General features: G+C 41.9%; 1 protein-coding gene across 5 annotated transcripts in view; it reads left to right on the forward strand.

Annotated features, from left to right (window-relative positions):
• The window catches only part of LOC127162209 (calcium-responsive transactivator-like), a 54,003-nt gene that overhangs the window by 5,426 nt on the left and 23,015 nt on the right, over positions 1 to 25,562 (forward strand). For 3 of the 5 annotated variants that reach the window (XM_051104979.1, XM_051104980.1, XM_051104978.1), the window contains 3 exons: positions 20,773 to 20,857; positions 22,838 to 22,967; positions 23,214 to 23,381. In XM_051104979.1, coding sequence (XP_050960936.1) covers positions 20,773 to 20,857; positions 22,838 to 22,967; positions 23,214 to 23,381 — 383 coding nt within the window. The remainder of the gene's footprint in view (positions 1 to 20,772; positions 20,858 to 22,837; positions 22,968 to 23,213; positions 23,382 to 25,562) is intronic. The other 2 variants (XM_051104981.1, XM_051104982.1) reach the window with 2 other exon arrangements.

The raw sequence follows: 25,562 nt of genomic DNA on the forward strand, positions 1-25,562 counted from the left end.
GCTGAGACCTGACGAGGGATGTCAGCTGATACGTGACGAGGCTCTGGGAGGTCTGCCGTCACTTGACTTGACTCAGGGAGGTCTGCCGTGACCTGACTTGACTCAACAATGACTTGACTCGACTCGTGAAGAACAGCTGTGACTTGACTTGGCTCAGAAAGATCAGCTGTGGCTTGACTTGGCTCAGGAACAACAGCAGTAACTTGACTTGGCTCATGAAGATCTGCTGTAACTTGGCTTGGCTCATGAAGATCTGCTGTAACTTGGCTTGGCTCATGAAGATCAAGTGTGGCTTGGCTTGGCTCGGGGACAACAGCAGTAACTTGACTTGGCTCATGAAGATCTGCTGTAACTTGACTTGGCTCATGAAGATCTGCTGTAACTTGGCTCATGAAGATCTGCTGTAACTTGACTTGGCTCATGAAGATCTGCTGTAACTTGGCTTGGCTCATGAAGATCTGCTGTAACTTGGCTTGGCTCATGAAGATCAAGTGTGGCTTGGCTTGGCTTGGCTCATGAAGATCTGCTGTAACTTGGCTTGGCTCATGAAGATCAAGTGTGGCTTGGCTTGGCTCGGGGACAACAACAGCAACTTGACTTGGCTCATGAAGATCTGCTGTAACTTGGCTTGACTCAGGAACAACAGCTGTGACTTGGCTTGACTCATGGAGAACAGCTGTGACTTGGCTTGATTCATGGAGAACAGCTGTAACTTGACGCGGCTCATGAAACACAGTTGTCACTTGACTTGAAAGTGCAGCCCTGACTTGACTTGACACCGATCAGTCATCACTTGATTAGTTTTGGGTGTGGCAGATATGGGATGAGATTCAAATGAGATGATTTTGTACTGATGTGGCTCAGGCGTGGCAGCCATCTTGGCCAGGGACTCAGATGGGGCGGCCATCTTGTGAACAGGCTTGGGGATGGCGGCCATCTTGTGAACAGGCTCTGGGATGGCAGCCATGTTGTGAACAGGCTCGGGGATGGCGGCCATGTTGTGAACAGGCTCGGGGATGGTGGCCATCTTATGGACTGGCTTTGGGATGGCGGCCATCTTGTAGACTGGCTTGGAGATGGCGGTCATGACAGGTGCAGACTCTGGAAGGGCGGCCATGACGTGAGCAGGCCCTGGAGCGGCAGGCGTGGCGTGAGCAGGTTTTGGCTTGGCAGGCTTGGCATGAGAAGGCTGTGGCTTGGTGGACATGACTTGAGCAGGCTTTGGCTTGGCAAGTTTGGCATGAGGGGGCTCTGGCATGATGGTGACAATACCGGACATGACATAAGAGTTCTTTGGTGTGGCAGATACTGGAGAATGGCAAGGTTTATCATCAGCGATCCCCACAGTGAATGCAGAGCCGCTCAGAAGCAACGCAAAGTCAGTGTAATGTACCAGTGACCAGTGCCGGTGATGACCAGGCATTTTATTAGAAATGTCTTTACATAAACCAAAGAAGAAAATGTCCTTGAGAAAGCTCTCTTTAAAGTCCACCAAGTGACATAGTTCACAAAAGTCCATAACGTACAGCTCAATAGGTCGGTTACCTTGACAGAGTTGAACGAGGCGTGATGCTGGATCCATGGTGACTGTTGGTCGTGTGTTCGGTAAGCCGCTGGATTTTTGGTAGGCGAAGTATTCTGTAACAGGACTCTTGAGAAGCGTGATAGATCCAGGTGTGAGCTTTATTAAACAAAATGTAGTCAAGACAGGCAGGGTCGATCTCTAAACAAACAGCAATACGTAGGGCAAGACAAAAGCGTGATCCAAAATAAGCAGGCAGAAGGTCAAAATCCAAGAGAGCAGTCCGAAGTAACAAATGAACAAGGCTAAGAAGCTAGGCAAAACTATGGCAAAGAAACAAGGCAAAACTATGACTATGAACCAAAACCGTGGAAATAACAAAAACAAGGCAATGAAAACAGGGAAGACGCTTGGTAGCGTCTGCACAGACAAAACAATACTTCGCTATAGTTGTTTGGCATGGCCTTCCTTATATGGCTGCCAAACAGAAAGTAACCATAGAAGCAGCAGAGGGAGCGATAACAGTCAGTCAATGGGTGAGTGCTCCCTCTGCTGGCGTGGTGTTACAAGTCCCCACCACTTTTTAAGACAAAATTACAGCAGTGCAAGAGAGCCATTCACTATACTGGATTTAAAAAAGGCATTTTGTAAAAGCTAAATTCACTTTCAATTCATCATGCCACAGATTTGTTTCAATTATGATCTTCCATGACTGATCTATTAGGTTTTGATTAGGTTTCTGTCGGGGAGAAAAAGCTTCATAATTTTTTAATTGGGATTGCAGTCTCATTGATGCGCAAGTAAATTGTAGTGGTTCGACAGATCACAAAACTCACGATTTGTGTCATATTATGGTTTTTGAGTCAAATCAGCGTCAAATCAACTTTTTCCATTTATTACTTAGCTAAGTGCTTCTTTGATACTACAGCAAAAACTACTAGCGTAGCTAAGAAAGATCAGAAAAAAATAAAAATAAATAAATAAAAATAAAAAAATAAATAAGCATAGATGAATACAACAGAACAACGGTACAAATAAAATAAGGTCGATTGTATTCAGGCAGAGAAATGTAGTAATTAAGTAGGGCTGATTATTTTGTTAATCAAGTAATCAGGTAATTATAATGATAATGATTTTTTTCTGATTCTTTGTTTGTTTTTCTTGTGGTAATAAAAATAGATCCAAGTTAACATCAGCCTATAGAATTACTTAAAATACACACATAATAGCAATAGCAACAGTAATTAGTTCAAATAAAGTGTCAAAAACGACTAATCATATGGTTTTATTGAAAAGAACTGTTAAAATACAGAATGTATTATAAACAACAGAGCTAATGTACATTACGCATTATAACAATGACTGCAGTAAACTCCTGACAAATGTTTTTACACTTAATTGCGTAATATTGATTAAACAACATTTAATTCAGATGTGCACTTAATCTTTAATATTCGGTTGTTTCCTTACACCACTGGAATATGTGGACATCCAAAACGTGTAAACTCAGAGCGAGAGTTTAAGCTTTTAATCGAATCGTAGCGTGAATTCACAACAGCATTATTCTTTATTATGATTTGTAAATGGGTTTAATATATCTGAATTTTTGCCAATTACTCGACACAGGCAAAATGCAATTGAGGATTTTTTAAAATCGAGTACTCAAATTGAATCGAGGAATCATGACAGCCCTATAATTAAGTGTAAAATAACGCAGTGTTCACTGTATAAATTTAACTAGCATTAATAAGGCTGCTGTCCCTTTAAGACCTGATGAACAGATCCAGTACAATAATACAGATCCGATTCTTTTCTCCGTTGTTTTCATTCACTTAAGACATATCCGACTGCATTTAGCAGAACAATTGTCATAATTTTATGTGTCTGTTCAAACGCAAGGAGGATTCAGTTTGGCGCTCACACGCTGTGTGAAACGCGCCTCTCTGCACTGGAATGGCTTAAAATTGTGTGTAAACATGTACGAATTATAAACTTTAACTATTGTTATGGAGGAAACGAGGTGAGGAGCGGACGGATTCATACGCAAGCTTTTATTGACATTAGAGAGAAACATGGTCATAAACAGGCTGGGTCGAACACTGGCAAACAGGTATACAGACAGCAAGACACAAGAGTATTCCACGAACAGGCGAGGGTCGATCAACGGCGAACGTGATCTAGGGGTCTTGGCAAAAGGGTAATCCAATGAACATGCGAGAGATCCAGGGCAGGCAGTGAAACAAACAAGATGAGATAACATGGCTAGAAAACAAGGCTTGAATGACAAAACAAGAAATAATTAGAACAAAAAACTAGGAAGAGGCTCCGTAACGCAGCTAACACTAGACGAGTGCCTAACACTGTACAATACTCAGCCCAGAATAGTGGGAAGGGCCTCGTATTTATGCTTTTCGTGATTGGCTGCAGCTGTGAGGTGGAGCATGGGAACAGTCTGTGTATTGGCAAGGCCTCTGGTGGCAAGCGGACCGAAGATCAGGACCAGACTTGTGACAGTTATGGTTAAGTTTTGCAATTAATCCCAATCACACGTGTGCCGAAACCTTGGGGCCTGGTCCGTATGAATCATGAATCAACTGCTACTTCTAGTAGCAATTAATACACAATTAATATGCTGTGCTGCTGTTTGCAGTGCGCTTCTAAAAGAGTGTTTGACACAACTAAGAAAGTAACATGACTGCCCCTAATGATCGCATGTGCAGTCTCTTTGATGCGCATTCTCAGTGGCCAAATCTGTACAACTGTACATCAGAAGCTCCACAAAATTAAGCCGTTATCACCCGAGTACTATTTTCAAACAGGTTACTTCCTGTTTGGTAGCATTTATCCACCTTATTTTGCAATGCAGAAATAAGCATTTTTCCTGTGAATATGCAAGACTTCTGGTTCATTAGTTGCTATCCATAAATAACTAGAAGAACATAAAACTGTTTGTGCTACTGTTTATAATAATGACAATACATTACAATAGTATGCTAACAAAAAATACCAGTTTGCAATATAAAGTAGCATAATGGACTGATTTGTACTGCTAAAAATAACTAGAAAGCAAATGACACCAGAAGTCTTGCACATTCAAGGTAAAAATGGTAGCATGCTAAAAATAAGGTGGATAGCACCAGGGTGCATCTTATCCTTGCAAAGTCTTGTTTGCACATGTACTGCATACTGAGCATTTTAATTCTCCTGTTCATTCATTTGTTGTCTCCTGTTTCTTACTGGTTTGGAGGCTTTGTTGGACTGATAACTTGGTTTTGACCCATGCTCTGAGATTGATGTAAACCATGTGCTGATAGTTGGCGAAATGTTGACGATCTGCTGCGTGAGATCACATGAATCTTGATAATAAATCTTAATATCTTGTAGTGTATGATGCGCCACAATTTTCAAATCTTGTAGTGTGTGTATGTTTAACATTTGAAAGAAAAAAATCTGTGAATATTCTCCTGTGTCAGCTGATTTCATAGTCATTTAGGATTTTGGTCTAAATCTTGTAAGCACTCATCAAGGAGAAGTCCACTTCCAGAACAACAATTTACAGATAATGTACTCACCCCCTTGTTATCCAAAGATGTTCATGTCTTACTTTCTTCAGTCGTACAGAAATTGTGTTTTTTGAGGAAAAAAAAAAAAATCCATTTCAGGATTTTTCTCCATATAATGGACTGATATTGTGCCCTGAGTTTGAACTTCCAAGATGCAGTTTAAATGCGGCTGTAAACGATCCCAGCCCAGGAAGAAGGGTCTTACCTAGCGAAACGATTGGTTATTTTCATTAAAAAATACAATTTATATATATTTTTTTAAATCTCAAATGCTTGTCTTGTCTTTCTGTCCCTGAATTCTGTGTATTCTGACTCAAGACAGTTAGGGAATGTCGAAAAACTCCAATTGTATTTCCTCCCTCAACTTCAAAATCATTTCAAAATCATCCTGCAGAAGTACCGATACAGTCTTTGCAAACACCAAACATCAAATACCCTTAACAAAAAAGGTAAACAGCGATATAAGACAATTTTGAAGACGAGGGAGAACATGAGATAGGAGTTTTTCGGAATACCCTAACTGTCATGAACCGAACAAAAACATGAACATGAACAAAAACAGCCCAGGCAGAGTAGGACAAGATGAGCGTTTGAGATTAAAAAGTATATAAATTGTGTTATTTTAATGAAAACAACCGATCGTTCCACTAGATAAGACCCTTCTCTCTTGGCTGGGATCGCTTACAACTGCATTTGGGATTGTTTGAAGGTGCATTTAAATGTTTCCCTCAAAAAACATATTTTTTTTTTTACAGCTGAAGAAAGAAAGACATGAACATCTTGGATGACAAGGGGTGAGTACATTATCTGTCAATTTTTGTTCTGGAAGTGGACTTCACCTTTAAGAGTGAGCAGGTCAAATCAGGACCCTGCGAATGTTCGTAATTCAAAGATCATTTACAGTATGTTCCATTGCAGTCAAAAAAACACTCAAATACTTCCTTTTTGTGGATGGTAAACACCATGGTGTGGAAGATAATTGTTCTACTTGGCCCTTCAGTTCATTAAGAGGAACTACCTCTGCATTCAATTCTTCTTGAATTCCTTTTTCAAACTTTGCAAACACTGCTCTGCAAATTGATAATGATTTGGAAGAATTAGACTGTTTCTAAACAATAATGCCTATCTTGCATCTTTACTAGGTTCTGTAATATTTCAGTAAATCTTTTGTTCTGTATGGACATTTCTAGTGTCTCATCTGCTCCCTTTTCATTAAAATCATGATTATATTGTTGTATCAACAACTCTTGAAAATTCTTCAAGCTCCACCACCACAACAGAAGCAGCCTTACGCATAAGTTTGTTCAGTCTATCGGCGTCAGCTACCTTCAGTCCCCTGCCCCTGCATACAACAGCAAAGATAGCTCTGCCACCACAGACTCGTAGAACATCTTCAGCATCGTCCTACAGATGTTAGAGGACTTAAGTCTCCTCAAAAAATAGAGGTGGCTCTGGGCCTTCTTGTAGACGGCTTCAGAGTTCTTAGTCCAGTCCAGTCCAGTTTATTATTCATCCTCTACAATATCCACTGAGACCCAATGAATAGAAACCGGGGTCATAAGTGCCATAGTCCTCCGCAATTTGACCACCAGCCCCTTTGTTTTTGTCACAGTGAGCTGTAGATGGTTCCGCTCACACCATGTGACAACGTTTTCCGCTGTAGTCCTGTACTCAGTCTCCTCACCACCACTGATGCAGCTAACTATAGCGGAGTCATCAAAACAATTCTGAAGATGGCAGGACTCAGTACAATAGCTGAAATCTGCGGTGTACATGGTGAAGAGAAAAGGAGACAGAACAGTTCCCTGTGGAGCTCCAGTTTTCCGAATCACTCTGTCTGACACACAGTGCTGCAAAAGAACATATTGTGGTCTGCCAGGCAGATAGTTCACAATCCAGGACACGAGGGAGGCATCCAACCGCACTGCTATCAGCTTTTCCCCCACTAGAGCCAGATGAATGGTGTTATAGGCACTGGAGAAGTCAAAAAAACATGACTCTCACAGTGCTTGCTGCCTTTTCCAGGTGAGTATAAGCTCGAGCCAGCATGTACGCTGACCAAAATTATATTTGTTAAAATTATATTATTTTGTTTTTGCCCCCATTTTTAATGAGCTGAATTCAAAGATCTAAGACTTTTTCTATGTACACAAAAGGACTATTTCTCTCAAATATTGTTCACAAATCTGTCTAAATCTGTGTTAGTGAGCACTTCTCCTTTGCCGAGATAATCCATACACCTCACAGGTGTGGCATATCAAGATGCTGATTAGACAGCATGATTATTGCACATGTGTGCCTTAGGCTGGCCACAATAAAAGGCCACTCTAAAATGTGCAGTTTTATCACACAGTACAATGCCACAGATGTCACAAGTTTTGAGGGAGCGTGCAATTGGCATGCTGACTGCAGGAATGTTCACCAGAGCTGTTCATTTCTCTACCATAAGCCGTCTCCAAAGGTGTTAAAGAGAATTTGGCAGTACATCCAACCGGCCTCACAACCGTAGACCATGTGTAACCACACCAGCCACGTGTATCCACATCCAGCATCTTCACCTCCAAGATCATCTGAGACCAGCTACCTGGACAGCTGCTGCAACAATCGGTTTGCATAACCAAAGAATTTCTGCACAAACTGTCAGAAACTGTCTCAGGGAAGCTCATCTGCATGCTCGTCGTCCTCATTGGGGTCTCGAGCTGATTGCAGTGGGCAAATGCTCACATTTGATGGTGTCTGGCACTTTGGAGAGGTGTTCTCTTCACGGATGAAGCCCGGTTTTCACTGCACAGGGCAGATGGCAGACAGCGTGTATGGCATCGTGTGGGTGAGCGGTTTGCTGATGTCAACGTTGTGGATCGAGTGGCCCATGGTGGCGGTGGGGTTATGGTATGGGCAGGCATTTGTTATGGACAACAAACACAGGTGCATTTTATTGATGGCATTTTAAATACACAGAGATCCTGAGGCCCATTGTTGTGCCATTCATCCATGACCATCACCTCATGTTGCAGCATGATAATGCACGGCCCCATGTTGCAAGGATCTGTGAATAATTCCTGGAAGCTGAAAGCATCCCAGTTCTTGCATGGCCAGCATACTCACCGGACATGTCACCCATTGAGCACGTTTGGGATGCTCTGGATCGGCGTATACGACAGCGTGTTCCAGTTCCTGCCAATATCCAGCAACTTCATACAGCCATTGAAGAGGAGTGGACCAACATTCCACAGGCCACAATCAACAACCTGATCAACTCTATGCGAAGGAGATGTGTTTCACTGCGTGAGGCAAATGGTGGTCACACCAGATACTGACTGGCTTTCGGACCCCCTGGACCCCAATACAGTAAAACTGCACATTTTAGAGTGGCCTTTTATTGTGGCCAGCCTAAGGTACAGCTGAGCAATAATCATGCTGTCTAATCAGCATCTTGATATGCCACACCTGTGAGGTGGATGGATTATCTCGGCAAAGAAGAAGCGTTCACTAACACAGATTTAGACAGATTTGTGAACACTATTTGAGAGAAATAGGCCTTTTGTGTACATAGAAAAAGTCTTAGATCTTTGAGTTCAGCTCAAACAAAAGTGTTGCAAGTGTTGCATTTATAATTTTGGTCAGTGTAGATAATGGCATCCTCAACTCCTAGATGGGGCTGTGGGGAAACTGAAGAGGATTTATACAAGGCCAAACCATGGGCCTGAGCTCCTCCAGCACCAGTCTCTCCAGAATCTGGGACATTAATGCCACGGGCCTGTAATCCTTAGGGTCACTGGAACAAGACTTTTTTGGAACAAGGACGATAACAGAGGGACCTTCTGCAGTCTCAGGTTCATGCTGTAAACATGGTGAAGTACACCACAAAGCTGGGAGGCACAGGCTTTAAGAACACTAGGATGGATCTTATCCGAGCCTCCAGCCTCGCTGGAGTGAAGCTTTCTCAGCTGTCTTCTCACATGGTCAGGTGTAAAGTGCAGTGTAGAGGTGATAGAGGAAAATGGTGCAGAGTCCAGTTGGAGAGGGCAGGATGAGGGTGAAGAAAGTGAAGGCTGTAAGCAGTTAGTGAGACCATGTGGAGGCGGAGGTTCAGAGAATTGAGCGACTAATGATGGTGGATAAACAGAGGAGGACATTGGCCCTTTCTATACCACCACCAACACCTTCACTAGTGGACCTCTGAAAACAAGTGATGGTCCTCATGCCACTCCAAACCTCTCTTAATTTGTTCTGCTGAAGCTTCCCCTCCAACTTTCTATATGTGTCTTTAGCCTCTTAGATTTTTACTTTTTAGTTCCCTCTGAACTCTCTTCACCTCCACTCTGTTCCCCTCCCTAAATGCTCTCTTCTTTGCATTCAGGGTGGCCTTGATATCTTTTGTTATCCATGGCTTGTTGTTTGGATAACAATGGAAAGTGCTTGATGGTACGGTGAAGTCAACACAGAAATTAATATAATTGGTGATGCACACTGTGAGTCCATCATTATCCTCTCTGTGTGGCTCACAGAGTGCCTGCCAGTTCATAACCTCAAAACCTCAAGCCTGAAGTGCCTCATAAGCCTCATCTGTCCATCTCCTCATGGTTCTGGTGGTCACAGGCTTGCTCTTAACCAGAGGCATATAACAGGGGTTAAGGTACACCAAATTTTGGTACCTTATTTGAAACGGTAGATACTCCATGAATGAATGAATGGATGAATGAATGAACGAACGAACATGGTAAAAAAAAACCTCACAGACAACCAGTGTATCCAAGCCAAGTGTATTACACATATAATAACAAAGTGCCCGATCAAGATAGCCCCGTACAATACAAAATTGTGCGAGTGTGCGTGACATCTCTCAGCGTCCAAACTGTACACAATATACAAGAATGAGTTCGGATTGTTCTCACCGGTAATGTCTTTTAGCGCGAATCCATACAGTGCTGGTGATTTAAATGGCCTTCAAGGTGAGTATCCCAAAGAAAAAAACATACTCCACAAGAAGATGCTGACACAGTCAACAGGGGAAAAACAGCCAACAAAGAAATCCACAAGATCGATCACGAGAAGTCTTGAGAAACTTTTGAGTGATGCCTCTCCTGAACGCCGCTCCATATATGGAAAAAGTACTACAAACTTCTCGCTTGGATTACACAACACCACATGACGATGGAGCGCGAGCAATTGTGATGTAACATTATGAATGACGCTGCTCGTCGACTCTAGGTTAGCTGATGGCAGAATATAAACAGCTACTACAAAGACATGTGAAATCTCTCTGGGCAGATAATGAGGCAGAAGCCCCACGGCTAATAGTTCAATGTCCAGGCAACATATTCACTCCTTAACTGTAATATGACATGGGTTGCACCATCAGTTCTCAACTAGAAGGCAAGCCCCCCTCCTGTCTCTTACTGCTTTAATTGCAAACCCGGTCGCCCCGAACTGTCTGAAGCCCTCGACGGAGACGTTCTGATCTGGTATGTCCTGATGTAACCATGTCTCCTTGAAGCAGATGATACTACATTCCCAGTGCTCCTTCTGGCTTCTGACTATCCCTGTGAGCTCCTCCATTTTATTAGCCAGCGATCTCACATTGGCCATAATAAGAGAGGGAAGACTCGGCTTAAATCTTCTCCTCTCCTCAAGTCTCTCCCATCTCAGCCCAGCTCTCTTCCCCCGCTGTTTTGTTCCTCCCCTACTACATCCTCTGAGTTTTCCTCCAGATTTCAGTAGGTGAATACACTGGCCGGCTTTAGATCGTTCAGCTGATCCTGGGAGTACTAGGATACTAATACTTCAAGTTTTGCAAGCAAAATTTTTGTACAACCTGGCCAGTATTCCAGTACATTACATTACCTTGCTCGCTGTAGTCTATTCATAAGATTCTATATTTGAATCTGTTTCAGAGATATTTGCAAGAAGAAATTTTGCTCATTTGAACAGCATCTGAAGCTACTGCAGACATGCAGTATTGTGACATTTTTGAAACAAATCCCACGCCTCATATTGAATCAATTATTAGAATATTTGGAAGAATTATTCTCTTTCTTTTTTTTATCTCTTTGTTTTTTTATATAGCCAGATGATTCAGGTGCAAAAATAACTGTGTTCACACTTTTTCAGCACTAATTCTTCACTGCTCATCACTATTTTAATGCCAAAAGACGGTTTGCGCTGATGCAAGCTGTTAGTAAATCTGGCCCTTAAGGTCTCTGACACTTTAGAATTACCCAGTGTTAATTATTTAAACCCCAGGTAAATGGGATCCCAGGTAATCTTATTATACGTTACACACTGTTCGAGATTGATTCAGTGTGCATCAAGGACACTGCGCTTTGGCCTTTTTAAGACCAGGGACAGTCTTGCGCACTTACGTCCTGCCGCATCTCAAGCGGCCAAGGCCGCAAGTGTGAGTATTTGGACAGGGCAGCACTCTTTACTTCAACTTTCTTTTTTTCTTTGTGCAGCCCTTGGGTTACCCAACATCTCACTAGTGCCACCCACAGGACAGTTAGTAACACCACAAGGGGTCAAAACCAAAGGAAACAAAAGTCCAAACAGTAAATCCGAAAGACAAAACCTGAGACAGAAGAACAGAACAACAAACAGGCAGAGGTCGAAGCATGGGGTATGTCCAAAATGTAGGAAAATGCTCATAATTGCAATACGGATACTGGCATGACTTTGCAAAGAACGAATGACCTAGGGTGTCTGTTTTCAGAAATGGTGGAAAAAAGTTTCTTTCAAAATTTGAGAATGCAGGTGTTGGCAGAAGCGAAGACCAGGAGCTCTTGCAGTCCTCAAAAGTCTGCAGTCCTCAAAAGTCTGACTAAGGCAGTGATACATTGTAGTTTATATACATTTAGGGGGCAGTCCCCTAAAATGTAGACAAAGCACCTGGGTGATGATCCTAAACAAAGCATGCAAATGAAGTACTCAAGTGTAGCCAAGTGCCCCATTTACACCAGTCCTAATCCAATCATCATAACTACTCAAAGACTGGGCAGAGGCACCGAGAGCCATTACAAACAAAAGGTGAACATCTCAGTAATCTGGCTCATTTGACTTACAATAAAAGAACAGGAACTGGCAGGGACATCTTGCTACAAACTTTGCTTGAGAGAATCATTTGTCTGATAACCTCATATTTACCTTAAATGTTAAATACAATGTACTTTACCTTAGTTTTATTGTGATGCTATGTCAGAACATAGGATCAGCATATTTTCAACAGATTCTTAAATTTGTAATCCTACAGTCCCCCTTTGAGAGTTTTAATAACTCTCACATAATACAAATTTAAACACTTAAAAAAGTTCTGTGTTGATTGTCTGTAGTCATGAACAGCATGCTGACACAGAAACAAACATGCTTCTAGGGTCCGTGAAGTTCTTACGGGTAATAGTCTTTTCTGGTTGGAACTGTTGTTTCCTCATGATGGTCGTGAGTCATTTGTTGAATGAAACACTTGATACTGTGGACGCATAGATAGTATACCAGTAGGAAGAATAACAGCAGAATTGCTATTTCCTTGATCCACAGCCAGGGTTTACCTAACAGTTCTCCGAACCATGAAGAATTATCTTCAGTCATTTGGTGTAATTTGTCTGATCATGTTGATGGATGACTGAAGTTCTTTTTTTAATTCTCGTTGTGTTTTTTTTTTTTTTTTTTTTATGTTCTGTCTTCCGTGACAGTTGGCTCGGCAGTGGGTCTAGTTGTCCTTTAAAGTTTGTAGCTTCATACACAGGTGAGGGGGTCGATGTGTATGGGTCTCGGGACAGCCATCAAGGGGTATCTGCACAGAGTAAGAAAGAAAACAAAAGACGACAGAGCAGTATTTGTTGTAAAAGGCTGCAAACAATAGAGTTGTAGCCTCTGTTTAATCTGAGTCTAGTCTTGTTGTTCCTTCTTTCCCTAGTTCTTAATTCCCGTGTGACACCTAAAGAACAGTGAGGTAAGGATGGACTAGTGGATGGGGAAGGCCTATGAGGAAGTCTTCACCTCAGGGTTGGCCCCGAAGCCTGTTGCATTCGGTTCTTCCCTGGGCTCCTCACTGGTCTGTGTGTCCTATCCTATCCCTGTAGGTGGGGGAACAACTTTACAGTGTGACACATGAGTCCAGGTTTTCCTTCCCTGACACAAAACTGCAGCTGCTGTAATCAACATCACTTGATGTGGTCCGTGCCACTTAGGCTCTAATGGTTTGTTTTTGAATGACTTTATCATAACCCACTGACCTGGGATGATTGTGTGTCCACCTTCTGGTGGATTCTGCCAACATGACTCAACTCTTTCTCTGGAACTCTGTACTGCCTTTGTAAGGTTTTCACAATAAGTGATCAGGGCATCTGAGGCAATGTGCACATCAGCATTTCTAAGATCAATCACACCTGGCATCTGCATTGGGCGTCCTGTAATAATCTCATGAGGGCTTAGACCTACTGATCTGTTAGGTGATGCTCTCAGACTACACAGTACCGCTGGCAGCGCTTCGACCCATACTACTCCTTCCTGATGCATTTTGCTTAGCCTGGTTTTGATTGATCTGTTTGCACGTTCGACTTGCGCCGATGCTTGTGGCCTATAAGGACAGTGAAGATTCCACTTAATTTTCAACATTTTAGACACTTCCTTGACTACCTGTCCTGTGAAGTGGGTTCCTTGATCTGAGTCAATGCTATCTGGTAATCCCCATCTGGGAATGAAATCAGTGACAAGACATTTAGCAGTATGTGCAGCTGTGGCACGCCCTGTTGGATAAGCTTCTATCCATCTTGAGAACTTGTCTATTACTATCAAAACGTCAGTTTTTCCCTTACAAGGAGGCAATGATATGTAATCAACTTGTAGGTGACGAAACGGTCCTGGTGGAGCTGGGGTATGTGTTGCTGCTGTAGTTGCTGCTGGCACATCATTATTTTTTTGACATGTAACGCATCTCTTGACTGTTTCAGTGGCTACATTTCTGAATTTTGGATTCCACCATTGATTTGAGAACCTGTGATTCATTGTTGCTGGACCACTGTGACCCAAATTGTGTATTTGTTGAGCCAAATATGGCAGCAGTGATTCGGGAGCAACATATTTTCCTCCTTTGGTCCAGCAACCAGATGAATCCACTGTGGCTCCTTTGTCTAGCCATGTCCATGCTTCATATAAAGGAACATCTTTGTACAGATCAATGATTGATTCAGGAGGCAGAATTGTCTTCTGTGCTGTACTACCTGAACACACCTGTACATTTGCATATGAACAAGCCTGTTTAGCAGCTACATCAGCAAGAGCATTACCTTTAGCTTCCGTAGTATTAGTTGTGAGATGTGCTTTCACTTTGATCACAGCTAATTTCTTTGGAAGTTTCATGGCAAACATTAGATCTTTCACTAATCCAGCATGCTTAATGGGTGATCCAGCAGAAGTTAAAAACTGTCTACTTTGCCAAATGATACCAAAATCATGAATTACCCCAAAAGCATACCTGGAATCAGTGTAGATATTTGCAGTTGATCCTGACGCTAGCGTGCATGCTCTAGTTAAGGCTACTAGTTCTGCAGCTTGAGCTGAAAAATGATCTGGAAGACGACCTGAAGCTACGACTTCAGTGGTAGAAGTTACTGCATAACCTGCTCGTCTGTTACCTTCAATAACTTGAGCTGAACCATCAACATACAACTCCAATTCGGCATTATCTATGGGAGTTTCTGTTATTTCACTTGTAGGTGTGTATGTAAGCGTAACACAATCATGAGCCATTTCTCCTTCATCCTCTAAGACAACTTCAGTCATTGCAGACATCATACATGAGGATGGGTTTGTGACTGGTGCACGCTGTAAAACAATGTTCGGGGCTGTGAGGGTTGTTAACCAATTTCCCCAACGAGAGGATGTGACAGAAGTGACTTTTGCTTGATTCATTAGTGCAGACACTGCATGAGGGCATCTTACATTTACAGTCTGTCCTAACACCATTCCTGATGAGGCCTGAAGAGCTAGATGAACTGCCTGTACTGCTCTGAGACATGGGCCCATACCTTGAGCGACTATGTCAAGTTTGCCAGAATAGTAATGAATTGGGCGTAAATTGCCCCCATGATCTTGCATTAGACATGCAGTCATAAAGCCTAAGTGTTCATGAACATAAAGCACAAAGGGCCTATCAGATTGGGCAATTCCTAATGCTGGCGCTTGACATAGTGCTCTCTTCAAATCATTGAAAGCTTTGAGGTGAATTTCTTCCATACAAACTGTATCGGAATCTCTAACCTGACCTTTCAACAAGTCATAGAGTGGCTGAGCAATCGAGGCATAGTCTTCTATCCAAGGTCTACAGTAACCTGCTGTTCCTAAAAATGATCTTAGTGTTTTAATGTTAGTAGGCGGAGGTATTGCTTTGACTGAAGCGGCTCGATCCTGTGTAATGGATCTATTTCCTGTACCAATTGTTTGACCCAGAAATGTAACTTGATTTTTAGCAATTTGAGCTTTGTGAAAGCTACATTTATGTCCTTTTTCTGCAAATAGTCCAACAATGCTGTCAATTCAGTTTGATGTACCTCATGATCTGTTGAGGCAAATAAAATATCATCGATATATTGAATCATAGTGGACTGTTTGACTGGACATTCTGGGTCACACAAATCACGTCTGAGAGCCTGATGGTATATGGTTGGGGAATTTTGAAATCCCTGGGGCAAACGTGTCCACTGATATTGTTCATAGTCAACTGTGAAAGCTAACCATGGCTGGCTGTCAGCGTGCAAGGGTACAGAAAAGAATCCATTAGACATATCAATTACTGAAAAAACCTTACAATCTAATGGTAAGCCATTACAAATTGTAGATGGATCGGCTACTAGGGGGGGTGATTTTTTCAGTATGCTTATTGGCTACTCTGTAGTCTATTGTGAGTCTCCATGACCCATTGGCTTTCTTGATGGGCCATATGGGTGAATTACAGGGACTGTTGGTTTTAACGAGCACTCCTTGCTTCAGCAATTTTTCTACAATAGGTTTGACTCCCTGTATAGCTTCCTTACTGATCGGGTATTGTTTGGTAACAGGAGGGGCGGTTCCTGTTAATTTGGCTGGTTCTACACCAGTGAGAAACCCGCAATCATCTTTGTCTTTAGCCCAAATTGGATGATTCTGTAAGAAAGCATACTCAGGAGTGATTGCATTACTGGTAGAAACTTGTGCTGAAGCAATTTTTATGCTAGCAGATTCTGAGGACATGTCTAAAGTTAAATGTACTTGTCTCAGTAGATCCATGCCTAGAATTGCACCTGTATTTAATGGAGCACATAACAATTTTGTAGTCAGAGTTTTCGGGCCTAATTGTACCTCTATGGGTGGAGTTTCATACAAAACAGAATCTTCACCTACTACACCAGTTAAACAAAGTTTAGTTTTCTTGTACGGAATGTTTAAATCTTTAGCCAATTTTGTAGGAACTACTGTGATTTCTGCACCTGTATCAAGCAAAAAGTCAATCTCTTTCTCTTGTATGCTACCTTTCACAAAAATTCTTTTGTCATTGTGATGTATTACAGGGGAAAGGTAGCTACTCACAGCCCCAACAATTAGTTTTTTTCCTGCTCTTTTTGTGCTCTTAGAAGAGCCTGAGCGAGCTGTCCTAACGTTTCACTGGTCACTGGTGGAACTACTTCAGGGTTGTAGGCGGGCTGAGAAGGAGCAGAATTATGCATAGCATTTCTTTTATTATCTTGCAACTTCTTCCTACACTCTTTCTCCCAATGTCCTAGTTTTCCACAATAATTGCATTTCCCTTCTTTTTTTAGACCATCTCTTGTCTCGATTTGTTGTGCTAAACGTAGCTGCTGCTACTCTCACTTTTGCCTTAACATCAGAATCTCTTTCCCAAGTAGCTAACGTGTCTAAGTTACTTCTGAGAGTTTTGTTAGACCAAGTTAGATCTAGGAATGGCAAGGCTTTTCTGTACTCAGCTACAAGGCCATCTGACCAGATGCGGACTAAGGGTCCCTTGTCATCTAGCACACTTTCAGGATCATCAACTATTCCACTGTAAGTTACAGCTGACTGGCAAAACTTCTCAGTGTATTCACTTACAGTTTCCTCTTTCTTTTGTACACAGTTAGTGATTCTGGACCAGTCTATTTTGGGTCCCATAATATTCTTTAGAATTTTCAAAACACCTTCTCTCAAATCCGCTTTACTGGCATGTCGTAGTTCAGAAGTAACAGCAGACTCAAAACTGTTGAATTCAGATTCAGTTAGAATTTGTGACATCAGCTGTGTGACTTCTACTAACGACATGTCGTAGAGACGCATTTTGCTAATCAGTGCTCTTCTAAATTCACAAAAATTTGTGCGTGCTGAGGGTAAGCCCTGGGACAATCTCTCTATATCTTTAGGTTCCAGCATTTTTGCAATTGCTTGAACCTGGACAACAGCAGAGTTGGGAGGAACACTTTCAATTCCCTCAATTCCCTGAGATCTTCTCCTAGCACCACATACCTTCACCGAATCTACAGGCACATCAGTTACTGATTGGATGGCTACATCTTTTTCAAAGAAAGCTTGTAAGTCAGGATAAATGTTATCAGGCTGACTAACTTCCATATCAGTTTTTTCTAAAGCTTTGTTGTGGTTCAATTTCTTAGTCAAAGCGGATATTCTAGCCCGAAGCTCTTTGTTCTGTTCCTCTAGCTCTGAGTTACGCTGAGACTGTTGTGTAGCTAGCGCTAAACCAAATTCTCTGTGGCAGCAGATAATGCCTTTCACATTGTTCTTACGAATACATGCTCCAAGTACTTTTTTACACTCATCTACAGACCAAGTCTTGTCTGGATGGATCTCATATTTCTTAGTCAATTCTTGTCTAACTTTTTCAGTTACTATTAGGTTCATTTGCACTCCTAACAGTGATTTGAATTCGCTATCTGACCACAAAGGAGTTGCGAGACCACCTTTTTCAGTTGTGGGGATCAGCCTAGCGTTCTTTCTAACCATTTTGTGAGTTTCTTTGTTACCACACAATCACAACACTAAAACTTCTCTGATCAACAGAGGGTACGCTTGTTAACACAGATCAACTATAGTTAACCTTTCCTGAATTAACAGAAGACAACACAAACTACTAGCACTTTACACTAGTCTTCTCTGCCTAAACAGAGGGTAACAGATATTAGCACTTTACGCTAAACTTCTCTCTCTGAAGAGAGGATCAACAATTCTTCTCTGCCGAAACAAAGGATAACAGATATTAGCACGTAATGCTAATCTTCTCTACCTGAAATAGAGGATATTAGCTGAAACAAAGGTAGATGCTAATCTTCTCTACCTGAAATAGAGGATAACTGATATTAGCACGTAATGCTAATCTTCTCTACCTGAAATAGAGGATAACTTGTCTGTTAAACAAACCCTGCAGCTGTTTGTTAACACTTCTCTGGCGGCGCAGAGGATAACCACATGTACTGGCTTCTAATGGTTCTTTTGGATAGAGTGATACTCACCAACCCTTGGTACAGAAAGATTCAGTCTGGAACGAAGTCAGATCTTTGTTGAGCTTGAAGTTTCAATCTGGATTCAGGTGAGGAGCTCTATCCGGGTCACGGCACCAAAACTGTTGGAAACTCAGAAGCGAAGACCAGGAGACTCTTGGGTATCTTCAGCAGAATTCTTTATTGAGAATGCGCTGCGTAGCTCTGCAGTCCTCAAAAGTCTGACTAAGGCAGTGATACATTGTAGTTTATATACATTTAGGGGCAGTCCCCTAAAATGTAGACAAAGCACCTGGGTGACGATCCTAAACAAAGCATGCAAATGAAGTACTCAAGTGTAGCCAAGTGCCCCATTTACACCAGTCCTAATCCAATCATCATAACTACTCAAAGACTGGGCAGAGGCACCGAGAGCCATTACAAACAAAAGGTGAACATCTCAGTAATCTGGCTCATTTGACTTACAATAAAAGAACAGGAACTGGCAGGGACATCTTGCTACAAACTTTGCTTGAGAGAATCATTTGTCTGATAACCTCATATTTACCTTAAATGTTAAATACAATGTACTTTACCTTAGTTTTATTGTGATGCTATGTCAGAACATAGGATCAGCATATTTTCAACAGATTCTTAAATTTGTAATCCTTTGAACTCTGGGCTGAACATTAGTATACACCGGGGTTGGGCAAAAAAAAAGGGAAAACCAATTATTATAGGGTTAACATTTGCGTCTACTACATTTAAAAGCTGAAGCATCTGTCACCCTAACAGCCCTGTTGTTTGGTGAACAACAGACTTTGTGGTTTTGACTGCAGACACAAAGCACAGCAAGACTTCGTCAGCAAAGATTAGTGGCCAAAATCAAAAGTGAATGATGTGTCCAAACAAGACAGAGCTACTTTGGCAAACTTCAGTATTCACTCTGAAGACCACAAAACTGACCACAAAGAATAAAGAAACCAACATCCACAAAAGTGCTGTACCTGCTTCAACTTTAATCAGAGACATCAGTGTTAAAATGTGAAAAATATGGAGTCAAGATCATGAAACCTGGACCAAGATGTTGGCATACCAACTTCAACATCTGCCATGGTCAGAGATATGTCTTGACTTGAATATTGTCAAACATTTATGGGTAGTTTTGGAGAGGAGTGAGAGGCAGATTCTCTGAAGCACCTGACAAAGGTTTTGATAGATGACGTTCTGCTGCAGACTATTCAGCGGTTGTATGAATCTACGTTGCAAGCAGCATTAACGGTGGTAAAACACCTCACTGGTACTCCCATTGTTTTGTCCAACCCCTGTCTATATGTTGTAGATTTGTGGTAACCCAGGTCATGTCCTGTGAAAACTGACAGCATGCCACATATGCTGTTGGGGGAGTGCATTTGAGTTTGGTCCGGTGTCTCAACTGGGTTTCCATCCAACTATTTTGTTGCTCATTTTAAAATTGTGCACAAGATATTCTGAATGGAAATGCTTAAAATGTGAATTCTCAAAATTTGCACACAAATTCACTTCTCTAGGCACAGATGAATTACCTAGCGTTGTGCATTCATTGGCAATGACATAGCGTTACATAGAACTGCTCAAACGAACCGTTAGACAGAAGGAGGCTGGTGACGTATGGGAAGTGAGCCATCACTATGTGAGCTGTAGACCTCGGTCATGTTAGGCACCACACTGAATTTGACAAACATTATGAAAATGATGCTGTGAGGGATCAGTGGTGTACACCGGTCCTAGATCACATGTATTTGACCACTTTCAAAACAGTTTTTCTCTACTGAAAGTTGGAAAGACAAAAACATTGTTGTTAAGCAATGGTACAGTCTGTTGAACGTGCTGTATCGCTGTCCCTCACATCATTTGATTTCCTGTTTAAAAAAAAGAAACATAGTGCTACCCTGACTAAGGTCCATTGCACCTTTTCTGTGACACGTTATAAAGTATATTTGCTTTGTTACAGTAAAAACATTTTTCCTTGAAGCAAGAAGTTCATTCAGCTGCTCCATCATGACAAGGCGGCCTCCTTCAAGATGACACGCATCATAAAATGATTCATGTGTTCTTTATTCACTTTTTTTTATTATTTATTTATGGTTTTTTTCTTTAGAAATGCACATAACAAATGCTACACATTTGGATGGAAACTCAGCTCATGAATGATTAGCTTGATGTCTCAATGATTTCTCTTGCATCTTCCCAGGTATCAGCAGATTTTGCACAGAAACTTGGTCTACCTAGCAACGATAGCAGACTCTAATCAGAATATGCAGTCTCTTTTACCAGCGGTAGGTTATGACTGGAAGCTTTACCAGCTTTCTTTCTTTCTTTCTTTGACAAAGAGTGGTGGAGTCCTCTGACTTAAAAAAAATAATAATAATCAAAACAGCTAAATTTGTTAGCTTTTCTCAAATTATTTTTATGGTTTGGTTTAAATCTTAAAACCTTTATGTAATATTAATAAAAATATTTATTTTCTCAAATACAAAAATGAATACAATGTAAAAAGTTTATTAATTACAAAGGCCAGCTTGAACGGTCAAATACACTCATGTACACTTAAAGTGTCTTTACACGCTGAGCGCACCATGAGCACTACAACTGAGAAACATTTTTCTTGCCAGTATTTCAGCAGCTATTTGTGTCCTGTATTTTTGTCATTTAAACGAGCCATGATATTAATTATGAGTAATCCTTCTTTTGAGCTGGTTCTTTCTTAGGTTGTTTTTTTTTTTTTTTTTTTTTTTTTTATCATTTGTTGCATTTGGTTGCACTTTCACTGATTCATCTGAAGTGGTTTAATTCAATGAAACAGACCATATCAAGCAGGAGCTCATTGCTCTTGTTGATTGTTTTATCTGAAGAGTTTCTTAAAGGAGAAGTTCACTTCCAGAACAGAAATGTACAGATAATGTACTTACCCCTTATCATCCAAGATGTTCATTTCTTTTTTTCTTCAGTCATAAAGAAATTATGTTTTATAAGGAAAACATTTCAGCATTTTTCTCCATATAATGGACTGATATGGTGCCCCGAGTTTGAACTTCCAAGATGCAGTTTAAATGCAGCTTCAAACGATCACAAATGCGGTTGTAAATGATCCCAGCCGAGGAAGAAGGGTCTTACCTAGCGAAACGATTGGTTATTTTCATTTTTTTTAAAAATTACAATTTCTATACTTTTTCATCTCAAATGCTCGTCTTGTCTCGCTCTGCATGAACTCTTTGTATTCCGGTTCAAGACACCCAACTCTCATCTCATTTTCTTCTCCAACTTCAAAATCATCCTACATCGCTGCAAAAGTACCGACCCAGTGTTTACAAAATGAATGTGCAAAGAAGATCAAACGCCCTTTACAAAAAAAGGTAAAATAGCAACGTAGGATCATTTTGAAGTTGGAGGAGAAAATGAGATGGGAGTGTTTCGACATACCCTAACTGTATTGACTGGAATACACAGAGTTCACATTTTATTATACATGTACATTCATTTGGCAGACACCTTTTTCCAAAACTTACATTTGCATACACGTTTACATTTTAGCAGTTCTTGCCTTTCCTGGAAATAGAATGCACAACCTTGGTGCTGCAGGGCCCTGCTCTACTGTTTGAGCTAAAGAAACTGTGGCCCTGTCCCCAGTGGCATCCTAAATCCTAACGGTCTTCTGAGTCTACACTTTGGTGATGTAATGATGCTTTGAGTGCCTGGCAGGCTTGCGGGCTCCGCAGAAGTGCGTGTCGAGGGGGCGCTCGCAAGCACCCTTCTGAAAGCTAAAGTGACGAATGGGACACCCTATGGTCTCGTGGACCTAACGGACACGCGCACACGGCGGCCATTGTCCTCAAGACCGAAAGCGCACATGAAGTGTCATTTGGGACAGGGCCTATACTGACTTTTTGTGTCATTCTAAAGAGCATTTTAGCCTGGTGCGCCCCGTTGTACCCCATTTGTTGATTTGCAATTTCACTGATGAAAAGATTTACTTTACCGTTCTGCCACCACTTTTTTTTTTTAAGCAAAAAAAATAAAAACTATGGTTTATATGTTTGTAAACTAAAAAATGGATAAAGTGACAAGAGCTTAATAAGGGTAATTGAAAATGTGTATTAAATAAGGGACACGCTGTTAGTAGTTCACAGTCACTTCCTATAACAAGAATGGCTAAAAATAACGAAAGAAATATTTAGATAGAAATTTCTTACTTTTTCCTCTTCATCTGTTCTTTATCTCTGTCCGTTTCTCTTTCTCTTGCTTTGTCTTCACTTTAGCCTCCCAACCCCAATCTAAATATAGGTCCAGGTGGTGGAGGTCAGTCTCTGCACTCTCAGACTAATATGAATGATAGTATGGGCACTGGCTTGCCACCCACCTCACTAATGCAGAGCCAAATGAGCAATGGTGAGACCCTCTGTGCATCCGACAACCGCTTATGTGTCTGTGCTGTATGCTTGAGCTTGCTTATTTCTTTGTGAAATTTCTTTTCACCATACTTACATTCAGTGTTTTTACACACACCCGTATACTTTTCCACAGCTTGACTGGCTCTTAACAACACAACGTGCCCTTTCATTTGCTGTCTTTGTGTTGTAGCGTCTTGATGAACTGAATGTGTGCTTCATCCTGACTGTGAGTGTGTGTTGTCAGGCCCCAGCCACGCCCCCACGCAGCAGCAGCCCAGCACATCCATGAGCCTGCCCGCCAGCAGCCATGGCACGGGGCCTGGGTACAGCCACTCGGTGCCTACCTCTCAGGGTCAGGTGGCCTATTCGTCCATGGCCTCTCGTGCCAACCTCAACATGCAGTCCAGCCAAGGTGAGCCCGGGATGGAGCTCACCTGAAAGTCCCATCCAGAAATCATTGTAATTGGATAAGAGAATGGGTGATGAGGGCTTAGAGGAAGGCTTTATTCAGAAATTATTAATGTAATGTATGCTATGTTTATGTATATTGCATAAAAATAATGAAGCTCATCTTAGCCATGTACACCCCACAGGTAAATTCGTTAATCAGTTCACCTTTTAGTGATTAATTCCGTTCTGTACACACACAGTTCAGTCATTTACGGGAATGACAACCACATTCTACAATCAAACTGACTGCCGAAAAAAGCAGGTAGCGACAACTGCATTTACAAAATTCTACGCAATGTGTATGGAACTGAACTGAACAGCTAGTTGTTAGTGATGGATTCAAGACCAAACAAGGCCAAACATCGCGAATTGCCCACTTTAATATCTCCATAAACTAAATATTAAATAGCTTTATGACATGGCAACACTTCAAAAGCGTGCTCTGCAAAGCAGTCTTACGAACATAAACAAAACACAATGGCTCTGTTGATGGGGTTTAGTTAAATGTTTTTGGTCACTATAATGTTACATTTGAAAATAGTAGCAAACACATGAAACGCTATAAAGTTGATATGTAGACCATGCTGTCAGTGGCAATTTCGGGATTGGGTCATGTTTCTTACACCAATAAAATGAAGATTTAGAGGTAGGGATTCACCGAAATGAAAATTCTGGGCTAGCTCTTTTTCAAACTTTGCTCTGTTTCACTATGGGCATGGCCAACAGCGGAAGCTCCTATGACATCATTTCTGTCTTTGACCTCCCAAAATCATTTGTGCTTTCTTCCCGTGGGGCCTGTAGCAAGCTCTCTTAGCACATCCTGGCTTTGCTGATTTTGCTAAACTTCTCAACATGTGGGCCGTCATTGGAATCCATCAATGAACGCAAGGTCAGTTGGACTGGAATGTGATAAGTGACATCCTTAACAATTGGAATAGTGTCACATCAAGGCGAGCTAATCAGCCTATTGTGTATTAAATTACTGCGGTAGGTGACGTCAAGTCAGCTAGAGGATTCACACGTCAAGGCAAGCTCTCAGAAGGTTTAATGACCTTAAACCGTCAGGCTAACATGTTGTGACGAGTCTGAGGTTTACTCACTTATGTCGAATACCATCACTCCCACCACAGGGAATGAGTCGAAAATTAGGGAGGTTGCATCCCATGTCCATCCTCATGTGGAGCTACCTCGGACAGGAATCCTCACCCCATGTGCATCGTCCATATGCACAAAAGCACGCACAAACGTCGCTGCCGAATCCAAAAACATGCGCTCACTGTGCGTCATTGCAGGTGAAAATCTTAGAAATGAGGCTGAGAGTGGTGGTGGCTAACAAGCAGGACTCACGTCTGTCTGAAGCGGCCACACAATCTGTGTGACTGACCATGTCACATGAGCTAGTACAAGCGGGGCGGACATGATGGAAGCTGAATCCCCCTATATGCTTCCGGTCCTTGCTTATATGCAAGGACCCCCAGCGGTAGAGTCTTCAGAGGCTCATCACCTCCATCCAAATCGCCGCTCTGTTTCTTCCTCCCCTATTGATACTATAAATAATATCAAGCCAAGATTTTGGAGGAGATGGGGTGACAGCTGGACTCCGGAGCGCCAAACCTAGCACTCTGCTGCATCAGTGTGAGCCAGCACGGTGACCATGATGACGTCATCAATGTGTGACGCGGGGCGGGTGGAAGTGTATGGAGTGCACTGTATCTCTGCACATGCACAATCCATCCGTGGGTTTTGTCAATGATTTCATGGAGATACAGGCTTCAGTTCACCATAAAACCACTCCATTTAATGGGGTGATTGAGTCAGTGGCCGAGGGAGAATCAGCCTATGCCCTGACAGCCGAAATTTTCACAGTGGTTGCTTACATCAATCAGCAGGGGGTGAACCAGATATGGCAGAGGTACGGTCAGGCAGCCGTAGATCTCTTTACCTTGCAAGAAAACACTCAGTGTCCTCTGTATTTCTCTCTAGCAGATGAAAATGCACCACTAGGTGTGGATGTTCTAGCCCACCCATGGCCAGACGTCCTTCTTTACGTATTTCCTCCTCTGAGCTTAATTTCCCCCACTCTAGCCAGGGCCTGTTATTAATACTGATAGCTCCATGCTGGCCCGTGAGAGGTGGAATTTGA

Source organism: Labeo rohita, unplaced genomic scaffold (assembly GCF_022985175.1).
Source record: "Labeo rohita strain BAU-BD-2019 unplaced genomic scaffold, IGBB_LRoh.1.0 scaffold_86, whole genome shotgun sequence".
Taxonomy (NCBI): Eukaryota; Metazoa; Chordata; class Actinopteri; order Cypriniformes; family Cyprinidae; genus Labeo; species Labeo rohita.